Here is a 16,208-nt window from a genome sequence, read left to right as displayed (position 1 = left end):
ACCAAAGGAAGAAAAGAGTGGGGAAGTTAAAAGAATTTAAAATTGAGTAACAGAGATAAATAAAAAGAATGAGGAAAGGAAAACGACCCCAGAAAGAAGATGCTGATACAGAATCCAGTTTAGAAGGGAATCCCATTTAAAAATATGTTTACATATATGTACATATGTGGGAAAAAATATATGTATATACATTTTTCCCCTAGATACCTTTGTGCCATATTATATTTCTGTCGATTAGGACAGAAACTAGGCAGAGTCTGTGAATTTTAAAAATGAGTCATTAAAATGGACATAAAATTTTAGTTCTGCAAGGTGAACAAGTTCTAGAGATCTGCTGCACAGCATTGTGCATGTAGATGACAATACTGTATTGTATACACTTAAAAATCTAATAAGAAGGTAAAATCTCATGTAAGTGTTCTTACCACAATGAAAAAAAAGAACCTCACCCCCACCCCAAATAAAATGACAATACTTCTGGAAAAGGAAAAAGAAAAAGTCATTAAAAATTAAACAAAAATAAAAAGACAAATCAAACACAGAATCAGCAAAACAGTCCATCTAGTTAAGGATTTTGTTTCTACTGATAATCTAGAATTCTGTATAGAATAATCTAGAGCTTTAACTTAAAGAGATTAAGGATATATTTATTCACCACCACCATCTTTCTGGACAAGTTCATTAGAGTGTCTAAAACCCACTGCTTGGACTTCTCTGGTAGTACAGTGGTTAAGAATCCGCCTGCCAACGCAGGGGACACAGGTTGGATCCCTGGTCCGGGAAGATCCCACATGCCACAGAGCAACTAAGCCCGTGCACCACAACTACTGAACCTGCGAGCCACAACTACTAAGCCCACGTGCCACAACTACTGAAGCCTGCACGCCTAGAGCCCATGCTCCGCAACAACAGAAGCCACAGCAATAAGAAGCCCGCACACTGCAACAAAGAGTAGCCCCAGCTCGCCACAACTAGAGAAAGCTTGCGCGCAGCAACGAAGACCCAATGCAGCCAAAAGTAAATAAAATTTTAAAAGTAAATAAATAAAACTCATTGTTTTATCTATGCTGTCCTGAACTTAACTGTTGATTTGTAACAGCCTTTGGAATAAGAAATTCTCTAAATTCAAAGTAATCACTAAGGTTACTCTGAGCAATATAATCTTCCTCAAATAAAAGAATTAAACTACTCCAACTGTGGGAATCTTTCTCGAGCTTATTTACATTAAGCTGAACTATATAAAATGGCCAATATTATAACATTTTTGAATGATAAAAATAGCAATGTAGTATGGTTCAAACTGATATAGTTGAAACTGTTAGAAAAATCTGTTGGTTTATAATTGGTAAAAGAAAAAGAAGTGGTGAATGCTAGAGCAACTTAAGAGAAATGCTTCCAGACTCTCTAACTAGAAATAATTTTCCCAGATAACTTAGATTTTTTGCTTTACTTTCAAATAATGACCAAAATATGGTCAATTAAGGACTCTTCTGGCCAACCAGTTTAGTCTTTTTCAAATGAAATTAATTCAGTGCAAAGGAATCATAAATAGGGCATGAATTATGAATTACATAAAATTTATCTTTTTTGTGAAATAAAACTTCACTAAGTTTCAGATATATATTACATACGGCTCAATAATACATTTCTAGCTATGAGACTAGCTCTTCAATTATTCATTTCAGAAGTCTTTCTCTTGTGTGTATGGTGGAGGTAGGGGTAGGGAATCTTCAAATAATCCACTGAACAACTCTTCACCTGATAACTAAGTTTGCAGCTAACGACATATGGTCAATTCTTCATATATCAAGTTAATACTTGATATGCTGTCAAGCTGACTTCCCTAGGTAAGGATGTAGGGTGCTACATTATCCAAATTTTCCTGTTAGAGCTAAACTAAGATAATACCTCAGACTGTACCTAATTCTTACAAAAACTTGTAGTTTACATTGTAAATCAGTATCTCTTATTAATGCCAAAGTACAATGATATTTTGGCTTCACTAGCAACAACTTCTTCACAAAGAATCAAAATCTTTCCTTATCTCTCAAATTCTATGTAACCTCACCCCATCAACATCACTGCCCTTATAAATGTCTGAATGAACAGCAGCAATAGTCTTACTGCATAAGTAGCAACAGCACTTTAGGTGTGCCGGAAATAGCTCCTTAATTTCACAGAGAACTTGGGTAAAATGAAATACTTCAGAAATACTCAGAGAACTCCAACTACAGGCTCTAGCTCATAATTCTTTAGCCTAAGACTCTGACTCTAGTTCAAATTTTTTAGCATATGGTATTTGGTTCCACTCCCAAAGATATGAGCTCAACACTCTCAGGAACTTTCTACATATGGCTCAATGACATCAATACTTTCTTCAGTCCCTAAGACTGGTATTTATAGTTTCTCTGCTGAAGAGAGAGAGAAGCATTGCTCAGAATCAAAATATGGTATGCAAGAGGTCATCTAGGTGAAGCTATAAGCTGTAGAGTTGCAGGGACCTAGAAAATTGAGGATATCCGATATAAACGGGTCCAAAAAAACCCGAAGTACTCTTGCTAACTGTACTATTTTTTCATTTCTAAACTTGTTCTTTTTATAGTGTCTTAAGATGTGACTAAACCATTTCTGAAATATTCAAAAGAATGTAATAAAATTTATACTATACATATTCATTGGCTTTTAAGAAGTGACTTTTCTTAAATGTCATGTTTATGTTTTAGTCATTCCTGTTTCATGATCGTTATGGGTTTTAATAAAAGGCTTAATTAGAAACAAATTCCTTTGGGGGTGAGATGGAAATGTTCTTAATCTTGATTGTAGTAGTAGCTTCATAGGTGTACATATCTGTCAAAATTTATCAAAATGTAAGGAATTAATAATTCTTTACTACTATCGATTATAAGATCCCACTGAATATTCTGGGTAAGTCTTTTGTCATGTGTACCTTTTGCAAATCTATGGCTTGTCTTCTCATTCTCTTAACACTGTCTTTGGCAGAGCAGAAGTTTCTAATTTTAATGAAGTCCAGCTTATCAACTGCTTCTTTTATGGATCATGCCTTTGGTATTGTATCTAAAAAGTCACTGCCATATGCAAGATCATCTAGGTTCTCTCCAATGTTACCTTCCAGTAGCTTATTACAGAGTTTTACATTTAGGTCTGTGTTTAGGTCCATTCTGAGAATAACCTCTGTATCTACATTCATTTGCATGCGGATGACCAGCTGTCCCAGCACAATTTGTTGAAGAGACTATCTTTGCTCCATTGTACTGCCTTTGCTCCTTTGTCAAAGATCAATTAGAAAAACCTTTGTTTACATCTTAGTTCTACCATTTAGTAGTTGGATGGTTTTGGACAAATTGTACAAATTTGGACAAACTTTTTCCTAGAAAACAAATGCCCAAGTTTTTCAGTTTTCTTAGTGTTCAAACCAGAAGGCATATCCCTGAAATAAAATAAATATTTCAAATATGGGAAAATACATACTAAAAAAGGGACAGGATTCAGATTTTATATTTACCCTAAAAGCTTTCTGAAAAATAAAAAATGGTTTAATAATTGAGACAGAGGCAGTTTATTACTATGGAAATTAACGATTCCTTTAATCAGATCAACATTTGATATACTCCTAAGACAAATAATTGAAATCAAGTTTTTATACTAACTACACAGCAATACAGATGTAAAATACTTCAATTAAAAGGGATTTTAAAAAATTTTAATAAGAATATTTCAAAAAGTTGATACAGGGACTCTCCTGGCGGTCCAGTGGTTAGGACTCTGCGCTTCCACTGCAGGGGGCGTGAGTTTGACCCCTGATTGGGGAACTAAGATCCCACAGGCCGTGCAGCAAAAAAGTTAATTAAGAAAAAGATTTATAATGTGCTTAGGGCCTCAGTGAAAGTACCTGGTATGAAGATTACTAATTTATTCGTTTTAGCTTTTTCTTTGATTTTCGTTTCACAATTAAGCATTTTAAACTAAGATACATACAAACATATAAGTTAGATACATATGCAGCTGAGAGCAGACATCCTTGTCTTGTTCTTGATCTTAAAGAGAACGCATTCAGCCTTTAAACATTATGTCTGATGTTAGCTGTGGGTCTTTCATAGAGATGCCCCTTATCACATTTAGAAAGTTCCCTTGTATTCCTAATTTGCCAAGTGTTTTTATCTTGAAAGGCTACTGGATTTTGTCAAATGCTTTTTCTGTTGAAATAATCGTGTGATTTTGTCCACACTGCGTGGTTTTTTTTTTTCTTTTTGGCCGCACTGCGTGGCTTGTAGGATATTAGTTCCCCGACCAGGGACTGAACCCGGGCCCTCAGCAGTGAGAGTGTGGAGCCCTAACCACTGGACTGCCAGGGAATTCCCCTGATTTTGTCCTTTATTCTATTCATATAGCGTATTACATCACTTTCTGTATGTTAAACCAACCTTGTAATCTTGGTACTAACCTACCAATCCTACTTGGTAAATGGTATAGAACCTTTTTACAAGTTACCAGATTCAGTTCGGTAGTATTTTGCTGAGGACTATTGTGTTTATATTCATAAAGGATATTAGTCTGTAGTTTTATTTTTGATGTCTTTGCCTGGTTTAGGTATAAGAGTCATACTGCCCTCATGGGATAAGTTGGGAAGTATTTCTTCTTCTGTTTTTGGAAGTTTACGAAGTATTAGTGTTGTTCTTTAAATATTTCATAGAATTGACCAGTGAAGCCATCTAGTCCTGCGATTTTCTTTGTAAGAAGTTTTTTGATTGATAACTCTATCTACTTATTATAGGTATATTCAAATTTTCTATTTCTTCTTGAGTTAGTTTCGATAGTTTGTATCTTTCTTGGAATTTATCCATTTCATCTAGGTTATCTAATTTGTTGGCATATAACTGTTCACAGTATTCCCTTATAATCCTGTTTATTTCTGTAAGGTCTTCTCCTTCACTCCTGATTTTAATAGTTTGAGCCTTCTTTTTTCTTGATTAGTCTACCTTTAGGTTTGTCAATTTTGCTGATCTTCTCTAAGAACCACTTTTGGTTTCACTGAATTTCTTGTTTTTCTGTTCTCTCTTCCATATATTTCTGCTCTAATCTTTATCAGCTTCTGAATTAAGCACATCTTTATTTTCTGTATTTTTGTTGTCCTGACACCTGGGGCCTTCCTTATACTGGAGGGACTGGCCATCCCAGGGTTTGCCAATTCCTAGAGAAGTAAAACTTGCCTGTGGAGGGCCTTTAATATGAAAACCAACCAATCCAAACACATACCCCAACCACCTCCTCTATCACACTCAGGGTCATTACTCCCCTGCCCTAATCACCCTAGGGCCAAGTAGCAGACAACTAGGAACAGCCCCTACAGCCCAGAGACCACTGAAATTACTCAAAGTAGGCAATCCTATATTTCCTTACCTGGTCTTACCCCTCCTTCCCACAGAAATCCCAATAAAGGCTAGTGCCTACGTTTCCTGCCCACCCCCCCTTCACCTCCTGACCAATACCAGTACATCTTCCATGTGCCCCCCTCATATGGCCTGGAGTGTCCCTTCCTCTTGAGATTTGTGAGTATAGTAAACTATCTTTACAATGGCAATCATCTCCTAATCTGTTGGCCTCACCACACCTGAATAATAAAACCTACATTTTAAAGTAGTTTTTACTTCTGCTTGCTTTAGGTTTACTTTTCTTTTTCTAGTTTCTTAGGATAGAAGATTAAATTACTGATTTAATGTATCTATTCTTTTCCTTATAACACTGCTTTAGCTGTATCCCATAAGTTTTGGTATGCTGTGGGTTTTTTTTTTAAATTTATCTCAAAGTATTTTCTAATTTCCCTTGTGATTGTCTTTGACCCACTGGTTATTTACGAATGAGTTATTTAATTTTCCATATATGTGTGAACTTCCCAAATCTCCTTCTGTTAATGATTTCTAATTATAGTACTCACTTATTCTTGACTTCAAGTATAGATGAAAATGTCACAGAATCCTAGACTTGGAGGAAATCTCTCCAAGAGAATAGCTATAATCACTCTTACTTCTATCCCAGATGGTATTAGCAATAATCTTTCAATAGATTTTGGAAGAGAAGCTAAAGAAATCAAATGAAAAAGTTGAGGACTATGAGCATCATCAGTTATACTTTGTATTTATAGAGAATTTTACAGATTACAGAAAATGCTTTTATATCCATGTCTGAATGTAAATAAATGAATTTTTAAAAGGACCTGTAACACGTAAGAGACAACTAGTAGGTTGGCATAAACAAAATACCTGATAGGTGTTGTCAAAACTGTCATACATGAATCTGGTAATCAGTGATGTCTTTCCAACTGAAATGAAAAGGAAAAAAAAAGATTGATTCAGTTAACACATTAAATTGGGTTCTCAAGCAATTTTTTTACAGAGAACTGCGATTCAATTCATTGGGAAATATCTGCAATGGTTCAACTAACAATAATTTACAAACATACAGGCCTATGTGACAAATAAAAAGAGAATACTTACATAACCACTAAAAAAAAAACAAACAAAAAAACCATACAGGCCTGAGTTTGTTGAAATGTCTTTCTTTAATAACAGATAATCTCGGGACTTTCCTGGTGGTCCAGTGGGTAAGACTCCACGCTCCCAATGCAGGGGGCCTGGGTTTGATCCCTGGTTGGGGAACTAGATCCCACATGCATGCCGCAACTAAGAAGCAGGTCGCAACTAATAAGCCCGCATGCTGCAACTAAACTTGCTGCAACGAAGATCCCGAAGATCCCGTGTGCCGCAACTAAGACTCAGCCCAGCCAAAACAACTAAATAAGTTCTTCTTCCCCACCCCCCTTCCTTTTCCTCTCCTCCTCCTTATAAAAAAAAAACCAACCAAACAAACAAAAGATAATCTCTCTAACTGAGAGCACAGGTAAAAGAATATTTATTTAGTTAAGAGGTGAGGAAAATGAAGAGAAGAGATGGAAGAAAACAATCAGTTATGCTGACATCTCTAATTCACAAAAGGTAAGCAGATATTTACTTGACCCCTAACAAAAAGAACTAGGATTACACTGGGAAGAAATTATAGTTAACTTCCTGGACAGTAACCTGGGGAATATAAGGGTCAGGTCCACTTCATTCAGTGAATCAAAGCTTAATCTCGGGAAGCATAAAAACTAAATATGAAGAGTTCTAGGAGGGGTATGAGGGCTGCAAGAACTTGACTGTCTTAAGAGTAAGAATGAAATGACATGGAAAATTGTTTTGAAACTCATTTCAGGATCAGATCTCTATTCTTTGGCAGGGCAATCCCAAAGATTCATACTACTTTGTATTGGTATTTTTAAGTTAATCCACATGAAAGTGCCACTAGGTAAAAAATAGTGGTATACTGCCAATATCCTTACCAATGGGCACAGTGTTCAAGGGCAAGAACCATATCTAATTTTCCTATATCTCCAGTAGCTTGGCATAGATTCAATAAATACTAAATGATACAAGAAATTATATCAATTGGAAAAGAACTGAGCAAATAAATATCTCAAATGCTCTCCTAAATGTAAATACTTTGGGGAGGAAAAAAAAACAATACCTAGTCACTCATGTTTTTGTATGAATTTAAGTCACTTTTGATTTCAACTTTTGATTTTTAGAGACCTGATCCCGGCCTCTTAAAATGTCCTCCATCCATGTGCTATATGAAAACGTGAGGAAAAAACTGAGCCAAAGAAGGAAGAATCCCATAAAATCACCTACTCCCAAACATCTTATTTTAAAGAATCTAAAATAGCAGGTTGAACAGCTAAAGCTAGTTTCCCTAGACCCTGGTCAAAAGCAAACTGATGTTTGGGAAGAAGTCTCTTTTTGGAGCAATGAGCAGATCTACGCATTTCTTCATTAGTAAATAGTACATACAGTTTTTACTTTGTTTTGAAAAATGTCCCTCCTTTTTTATATAAAAGAGCAAAATGCATGTTATAAAGCGGGCAACACAGAAAAGACCAAGAACAAAGTGAAAATTACATATATCCTACCACCTATACATAACTAACATTAAAACTTTGGTATATGTTTTTCCAAAATACTTTTTATATATAAGAATACCTATGTACTTAAAGGCAAAACCCTAGAACCAATCATAGTAAAGTCAGGAACAATACACATACTACATTATTTAACACTGATCAGAATCTATTAAAAAGTAAATCTAAAAATCTGAAGAGATAAAAGGCAAAATAGTGGTGGGGGAAACAGTGGTGGATAAAAGCAAAGGAGCTTCATTATAAATAAAATATATAGTGAAGAAATGCAAAATAGCTTGTTTGTTGAAACGGGCCTCTCATTGTTGTGGCCTCTCCCATTGCGGAGCACAGGCTCCGGATGCGCAGGCTCAGCGGCCATGGCTCACGGGCCCAGCCGCTCCGCGGCATGTGGGATCTTCCCAGACCGGGGCACGAACCCGTGGCCCCTGCATCGGCAGGCGGACTCTCAACCACTGCGCCACCAGGGAAGCCCTGTTGAAATGGTTTTTATTCAAAAGATTAAATTTTCATTATTAAGCATTTTAAATATGATTCCTCAATATGGGATCCTTGTAAATTTATTGTTGTTTACCCCAAAACCTTCTGTAAAATGGTATGTAAACTTATAATGATTTGCTTAATGCTTGTTTTCCCTGATCATAAGCTCTTTAATTGTCCTGTTTAGTCCACATCATCAGAGTTTGACACTGCTTGTCACATCACACTAAGCAAACAACACCTTTACTGAACTGATACTCAACTCTTTTTCAGACGATAAAAAATAGGTATCTAGGGTTATTCAAAAAAAAAATCTTTTTTTTTTTTTTTTGGCTGTGTTGGGTCTTCGTTGCTGTGTGCAGGCTTTCCCTAGTTGCAGCAAGTACGGGCTACTTTTTGTTGCGGTGCACGGGCTTCTCATTGCAGTGGCTTCTCTTGCTGTGGATCACAGGCTCTAGGCACGTGGGCTTCAGCAGTTGTAGCACGCAGGCTCAGTAGTTGTGGCACGCGGGCACTAGAGTGGGTGGGCTTCAACAGTTGTGGCACATGGGCTCAGTAGTTGTGGCACATAGGCTTAGTTGCTCCGTGGCATGTGGGATCTTCCCGGAACAGGGATTGAACCTGTGTCCCCTGCATTGGCTGGTGGATTCTTAACCACTGCACCACCAGGGGAAGTCCCTCACTGTAGTTTTGATTTGCATTTCTCTAATAATTAGCGATGTTGAGCATCTTTTCATGTACCTCTTGGCCATCTGTATGTCTTAATTGGAGAAATGTCTATTTAGGTCTTATGCCCATTTTTTTTTTTTTTTTTTTGTGGTACGCAGGCTTGTCACTGTTGTGGTCTCTCCCACCGCGGAGCACAGGCTCCGGACGCGCAGGCTCAGCGGCCATGGCTCATGGGCCCAGCCGCTCCGCGGCATGTGGGATCCTCCTGGACCTGGGCACGAACCCGTGTCCCCTGCATTGGCAGGTAGACTCTCAACCACTGCACCACCAGGGAAGCCCTTATGCCCATTTTTTGACTGGATTGTTTTTTTGATATTGAGCCATATGAGCTGAGACCAAGAATTTTGGAGATTAATCCCTTGTCAGTCAGGATGCATTGTTTGCAAATACATTCTTCCATTCTCTGGGTTGCCTTTTTGTTTTGTTTATAGTTTGCTGTGCAAAAGCTTTTGAGTTTAATTAGGTCCTATTTGTTTGTTTTTATTTCCATTACTCTAGGAGATGGATCGAAAAAGATATTGCTGCAATTTATGTCAAACAGTGTTCTGCCTATATTTTCCTCTAAGAATTTTATAGTATCTGGTCTTTCACTTAGGTCTTTAATCCATTTTGAGTTTATTATGGTGTTAAAAAAGTTTTAATTTCATTTTTTTTTTACCTGTAGCTGTCCAGTTTTCCCAGCACCATTCACTAAAGAGACTGTCTTTTCTCCATCGTATAGTCTTGCCTCCTTTGTCATAGATTAATTGACCACAGGTTCATGGGTTTATTTCTGGGCTTTCTATACTGTTCCATTGATCTATAGTTCTATTTTTGTGCAAGTACCATACTGTTTTGAGGACTGTAGCTTTGTATAGTCTGAAGTCAGGAGCCTGATTCCTCCAGTTCCGTTTTTCTTTCTCAAGATTGCTTTGGCTATTCAGCGTCTTTTGTGTTGCCATACGAATTTTAAGATTTTTTTGGTTCTAGTTCTGTGAAAAATGCCATTGGTAATTTGATAGGGATTGCAATGAATCTGTAGATTGCCTTGGGTAATACTGTCATTTTGACAATACTGATTCTTCCAATCCAAGAACATGGTATATCTCTCCAACCGTTTGTGTTGTCTTTGATTTCTTTCATCAGCGTTTTATAGTTTTCGGAGTGCAGGTCTTTTTCCTCCTTAGGTAGGTTTATTCCTAGGCATTTTATTCTCTTTGATGTAATGGTAAATGGGATTTTTCCCTTTAATTTCTCTTTCTGATCTTTCGTTGTTAGTGTATAGAAATGCAATAGATTTCTATGAATTTATTTTGTATCCTGCAACTTTACCAAATTCACTGATGAGCTCTAGTAGTTTTCTAGTAGCATCTTTAGGATTTTCTATGTATAGTATCATGTCATCTGCAAAAAGTGACAATTTTACTTCTTTTCCAATTTGGATTCCCTTTATTTTTTCTTCTCTGACTGCTGTGGCTGGGACTTCCAAAACTATGTTGAATAATAGTGGTGAGAGTGGACATCCTTGTCTTGTTCCTGATCTTAGAGGAAATGCTTTCAGCTTTTCACCGTTGAGAATGATGTCAGTTGTAGATCTGTCATACATGGCCTTTATTATGTTGAGGTATGTTCTCTCTATACCCACTTTCTGGAGATTTTTATCATAAATTGGTGTTGAATTTTGTCAAAAGCCTTTTCTGCATCTATTGAGATGATCATATGGCTTATATTCTTCAATTTGTTGACGTGGTGAATCACACTGATTGATTTGTGGATACTGAAAACTCCTTGTATCCCTAGGATAAATCACACTTGATCATGGTTATGATCCTTTTAATACATTGTTAGATTTCTTTTGCTAGTATTTTGTTGAGGATTTTTGCATCTCTCTCTGTTCATCAGTGATACTGGTGATGGTTGCACAACTCTGTGAATATACTAAAAACGACTGAATTGTACACTTTAAATGAGTGAATTGTATATGATTATTTAAAAAAATTTTAATTTCCTCTAGAATTTATTGCAGTTACCATGTTATATCTAAAGCAGATCATTCTTAATGTGTTAATTTTGTTTATAAATTTAAATAAAAATATATGATCCCCATCACATAAACGTAATTCTAAACCTACTTTGAAGTTTAATCAATCAAAAAGTATCTATTTGGAAATTGTACCTAGTATCATATTATACCAAAGATAAGGCTGCTGTCCTCAGAATATATGGATCATTGGTAATCAGTCTTTAAACTAGTGAATGTCATTATTAACACATTGGGAAATATTGGAAAACTAACAAATTTATCTAGACATTGTTTATCTTGCCCTTCTGAGAGACTTGTAGATCTAAATGAGACTAGTTTGGAAATGGGGTCTCGTTTAGTCCAGAAAATCTTCAAAGTCCAATATAGTTCTAGGCTAATCAGAGACTAAAGAACCTTTATAAGAAGTAGGCTTGGAAATCAACCAGTCTTATTTTGAATTAGCATGTTTGAGTCAAGTATGGAATTAATGATCAAGTATCAGGAATTTCTGTAATATACTCCAATGCCAAGTGACCACTAACATTCTACTTCCTACTATAATAATTCCTTGATGAGAGGTAGAAGGCAATATTCTTTATTGCCAGCTATAAAATAAATTGCACTCCAATGTCTATGAGCTCTAAAGATAAATCTTTTTTTTTTTTTTTTACGGTACGCGGGCCTCTCACTGTTGTGGTCTCTCCTGTTGCGGAGCACAGGCTCTGGACGCGCAGGCTCAGCGGCCATGGCTCACGGGCCCAGCCGCTCCGCAGCATGTGGGATCTTCCCAGACCGGGGCACGAACCTGTGTCCCCTGCAGGCGGACTCTCAACCACTGCGCCACCAGGGAAGCCCTTATAAATCTTTTTTTTAAATATAAGAAACTCACTGAATCAAATGAATACTAATTAAAGCAAATGCAGTGTACATAAAACTGAGGTAAAAGACCTCTAACTCCATAGGAAATCTATGAAATGATTAATCATTTTAAGAGAAGAATTATTTTTCCAGTAGTCCCACTGCTTTGCATATCATCTTCATGGGCCACCTTCTCCAATGGAATCTGAGGACCTAATACTGGTCTCAACCAACCAATTTCCATTCCGGCTTGAAGGGCTGCTGCAAACTGCTGAAATTCCTCCTTGGTGGATATATAGAGAGCAACTCCTATTATGCTAGATTCCTTTGCCATGATGTCTCCCGTCGGTTTATTTCAACAGGACCTCTGCTGCCAACAACTATTACTCGTCCTCCATGTGACAAAGATTCAAATCATTGCTAAGATTTACATTAGTTAACATTTCAATAATCACATCAACTCCTTTTCACCAAAAGATTTCTTAATTATATCAATATAATTAGTTTCTCTGTGATTAAACACTTCGTGGGCCCCATTTTGCAAAACAGTGTTTTGTCCTTCCTCAGTACCAGCTGTGCCCAAAACTTTTAAGCCATAAACTCTAGCAGTCTGGCATGCTGCTATCCCAACTCCTCCACTAGCTCCATGAACCAGAACACTTTCTCCAGCTTTCACACAGGCACTGTGGAGCAGAGCTCAATAAGCAGTAAAATACGGGATACTGATGGCAGCTCCTTGTTTAAAGTCCAGTTTTTCCGGCAGTGTGTAAACAGGGTAATTGGCTGCCAGAGCATACTCTGCGTAGCCCCCAGAGATCATGCTGGTAGTGAAAACTCTGTCACCTTTCTTGAAAGCAGATACACTTTCTCCAACAGCTTCTGTTATCCCAGCCACATCTAATCCAGGAGTATAAGGTGGAAGTGGTTTTCTACTGTAGGTACCAGAGTGAATTTGTGTGTCCACTGGGTTTACACTACATGCTTGGACTTTGATTAGAACCTGATGGTCTTTTGGAATCGGTATGGCAACATCCGACTGGAATTTCATCACTTCTGGTCCACAAATTAAAAAACTCTAATAGCTCTCATCAACCTCTGTTCAGTCACCATGGTGATCTAGATACGAGTCCTAGAGTGGGAAATCAAAATCTGCGAGAGCTCCCTCAGATTCCATGGAAAAAAGGGCTGTGTGATGTATGATTTCATCTCAATAAAGCTGTTATTAAAAATCTATCATGGATTTCCCTGGTGACTCAGTGGTTACGAATCCTCCTGCCAATGAAAGGGACGCCTAGAGCCCGTGCTCCACAACAGAAGCCACTGCAATGAGAAGCCTGCGCAGCACAATGAAGAGTAACCCCCGCTCGCCACAAGTAGAGAAAGCCCGCGCACATCAACGAAGACCCAACACAGCCATAAATAAATAAATAGATAAATAAAATCCATTGTGGTGATTATTGTACAATGTGAAATACTTAATGCCACTGAACTGTACACATAGAAATAAGTTAAAATGGTAAATTTTACTATGTATAATAATTTTAATACTGGAGCACCAAAGATAACTAAAAAAGGGGCTGATTATTAAAGATTAGAGGAACTAATTATTGGGCCTCTAGAAGACCAAGGTATACTAATTTAAGAGATAACTTCTGTAAGTGGTAAAGTAATTCCTCACATAATATACTCTTCAAGAATACTTAGGATTCAAAGATTATAAGACTAATGTTTGCATAAAAGGAGAAGTCTCAATTATTCTACAACCTATATAAATGAACATTTATGAACTGCTTCATAATCTGGTCAGTTATATTGGTCAGATAATACTGAAACAGGCAACAAGATATTTATATATTCTAATTTTTCCCCACAAAAATAAGCCATTATAAAAGATTAATGTGCTATGATAATAACAGTACCTTAAATCAGACGCTATGATTTTAGTTAGAAGTTAAGCATAAAAATACAACAAGCAAACACACAAAAACAACATTACCTGTAGTCCATCATGGTAATGAAGACACCTGAAAAACGTACCTAGGGACCATAGCAAAAAAGCTCAGCTGCAAGCAAAACTCACTGCAATATCACAGCCAAGATGTCTCATCTAGGTGATGCAATTCTACAGCAAAACAGAAAATCAATTAAACCAAGCTAACACTACTCCAATGTAGCGAACCTAGTCAACAACACTGAAGTTCCATAAAGCTAGTAGCCTTTCTCTAAAGACCTAAATTGAATAAAGATTTCATTTTTCCTAAAGCTTAAAAAAAAAACCACGAAGAAATGGAATATTACTCAGCCATTAAAAGAAATGAAATTGAGCTTATTTGTAGTGAGATGGATGGACCTAGATTCTGTCATACAGAGTGAAGTAAGTCAGAAAGAGAAAAACAAATATCGTATGCTAACACATATATATGGAATCTAAAAAAAAAAAAAAAAAAAAGGTTCTGAGGAACCTAGGGGTAGGACAGAAATAAAGAAGCAGACGTAGAGAATGGACTTGATGACACATGGAGGGGGAAGGGTAAGCTGGGATGAAGTGAGAGTGACATGGACATATATACACTACCAAATGTAAAACAGATAGCTAGTGGGAAGCAGCCACATAGCACAGGAGATCAGCCCGGTGCTTTGTGACTACCTAGAGGAGTGGGAAAGGGAGGATGGGAGGGAGATGCAAGAGGGAGAAGATATGGGGATATATGTATATGTAGAGCTGATTCACTCTGTTATAAAGCAGAAACTAACACACCATTGTAAAGCAATCATACTCCAATAAAGATGATTAAAAAAAAAGAAGAGAACTACAACTACACTTGTACAATTACATTCAAAAATGGGGAGAATGAATTTGGTTGTATAAAATATTTGCTGAATAAGTAATTTCACATCTATGGCTCAAAAGTTGTTTTTTAATAAATATGCTTTATTTCTTTATAATAATATTTATGTTAAAGGCATCAGACCTATGATATGAGTTTCCAGGATGATGAAATGGAGACATCCAAAGTAAAAACAAAAAATATCTGACTACACAAAACGTGAAGACAGAAAAGATATTCACATAAAGGTAATGACCCACTGGCTACTCTTACCAAAGATGAATAAAACATAAACAAACATATTAATGCTTGGATGGCTACTATTTCTCACTTCATTCCAAAACTTCCAAGCGCTAGGAAACAAGGAGGTTGGAGGATGAGAATGAAAAACAAATGTAAGTAAGGCCTTGAACGCAAAGGAGTTTACAACCACTGAAAGAGGGTGAACAAGAGAATAAAGCACTGTGCAAACAAAGTGTCCATCCTCTATACTGCCAGAGGTATGTTTCAACAATTTATAAACATTCCAAGGCTCCCCAGTCTCCATAAGCTAAAGATCCTTAGCAGGCATTCAAACTTGAGCTGAGCCTTTCTAGTCTCATCTCCTAACCTTGCCAAACACAAATACCATCTGACAATGATGGAAAGCTATTGGTTATTCTTCAAGCATAACAGGTTCCTTGGAGCCTGAGATTTTGCTCATGTAAACCAGTTTTGTAGAACTTTTCTTTCCCGGTTACATTATGAACTTATGGATTCAGTATCAGATGTGGTTCTGCCTGGAGGAGAGAAAAACTAAATTACCTCTCAAAACTACTTTCAGCCAAGCTCCCTGGTGGCCTAGTGGTTAGGATTCTAGGCTTTCACTGCCATGGCCCAGGTTCAATCCCTGTTCAGGGAACTGAGATTCCCGCAAGGCATGCAGGGCGACAAAAAAATAAAATAAAATAAAATAAAATACTTTCAGCCTAAGATTGTATTTCTAGAAGTATTTTAGATAGCAGCAGGGCTTTTATTTTATTCCTACAACAAAGTTAACATTCATCTATGAATGTATCTTAAGGATAAAATGACGAGTTGGACTAATTAAAAAAGATACATGCATCCCAATGTTCATTGCAGCACTAGCCAAGACATGGAAGCAACCTAAATGTCCATCAACAGATGAATGGATAAAGAAGATGTGGTATATATACACAATGGAATACTACTCAGTCATCAAAAAGAATGAAATAATGCCATTTACAGCAACATGGATGGACCTTTCATACTAAGTAAGTGAAGT

General features: G+C 36.9%; 1 protein-coding gene and 1 pseudogene across 3 annotated transcripts in view; both read right to left on the bottom strand.

Moving 5' to 3' along the window:
• The window catches only part of RAB6A (RAB6A, member RAS oncogene family), a 73,638-nt gene that overhangs the window by 34,217 nt on the left and 23,213 nt on the right, over positions 1-16,208 (bottom strand). For both annotated transcript variants that reach the window (XM_082844188.1, XM_082844187.1), the window contains exon 2: positions 6,279-6,337. In XM_082844188.1, coding sequence (XP_082700314.1) covers positions 6,279-6,337 — 59 coding nt within the window. The remainder of the gene's footprint in view (positions 1-6,278; positions 6,338-16,208) is intronic.
• Positions 11,958-13,397, bottom strand: LOC309965239 (zeta-crystallin-like; annotated as a pseudogene). The gene has a single exon. The product of its transcript is annotated as a zeta-crystallin-like (transcript).

The sequence above is a fragment of the Leucopleurus acutus genome (assembly GCF_964270905.1).
Source record: "Leucopleurus acutus genome assembly, chromosome: 8".
In the NCBI taxonomy this organism is placed as follows: domain Eukaryota; kingdom Metazoa; phylum Chordata; class Mammalia; order Artiodactyla; family Delphinidae; genus Leucopleurus; species Leucopleurus acutus.
This window is presented reverse-complemented; position numbering and strand designations above follow the sequence as displayed.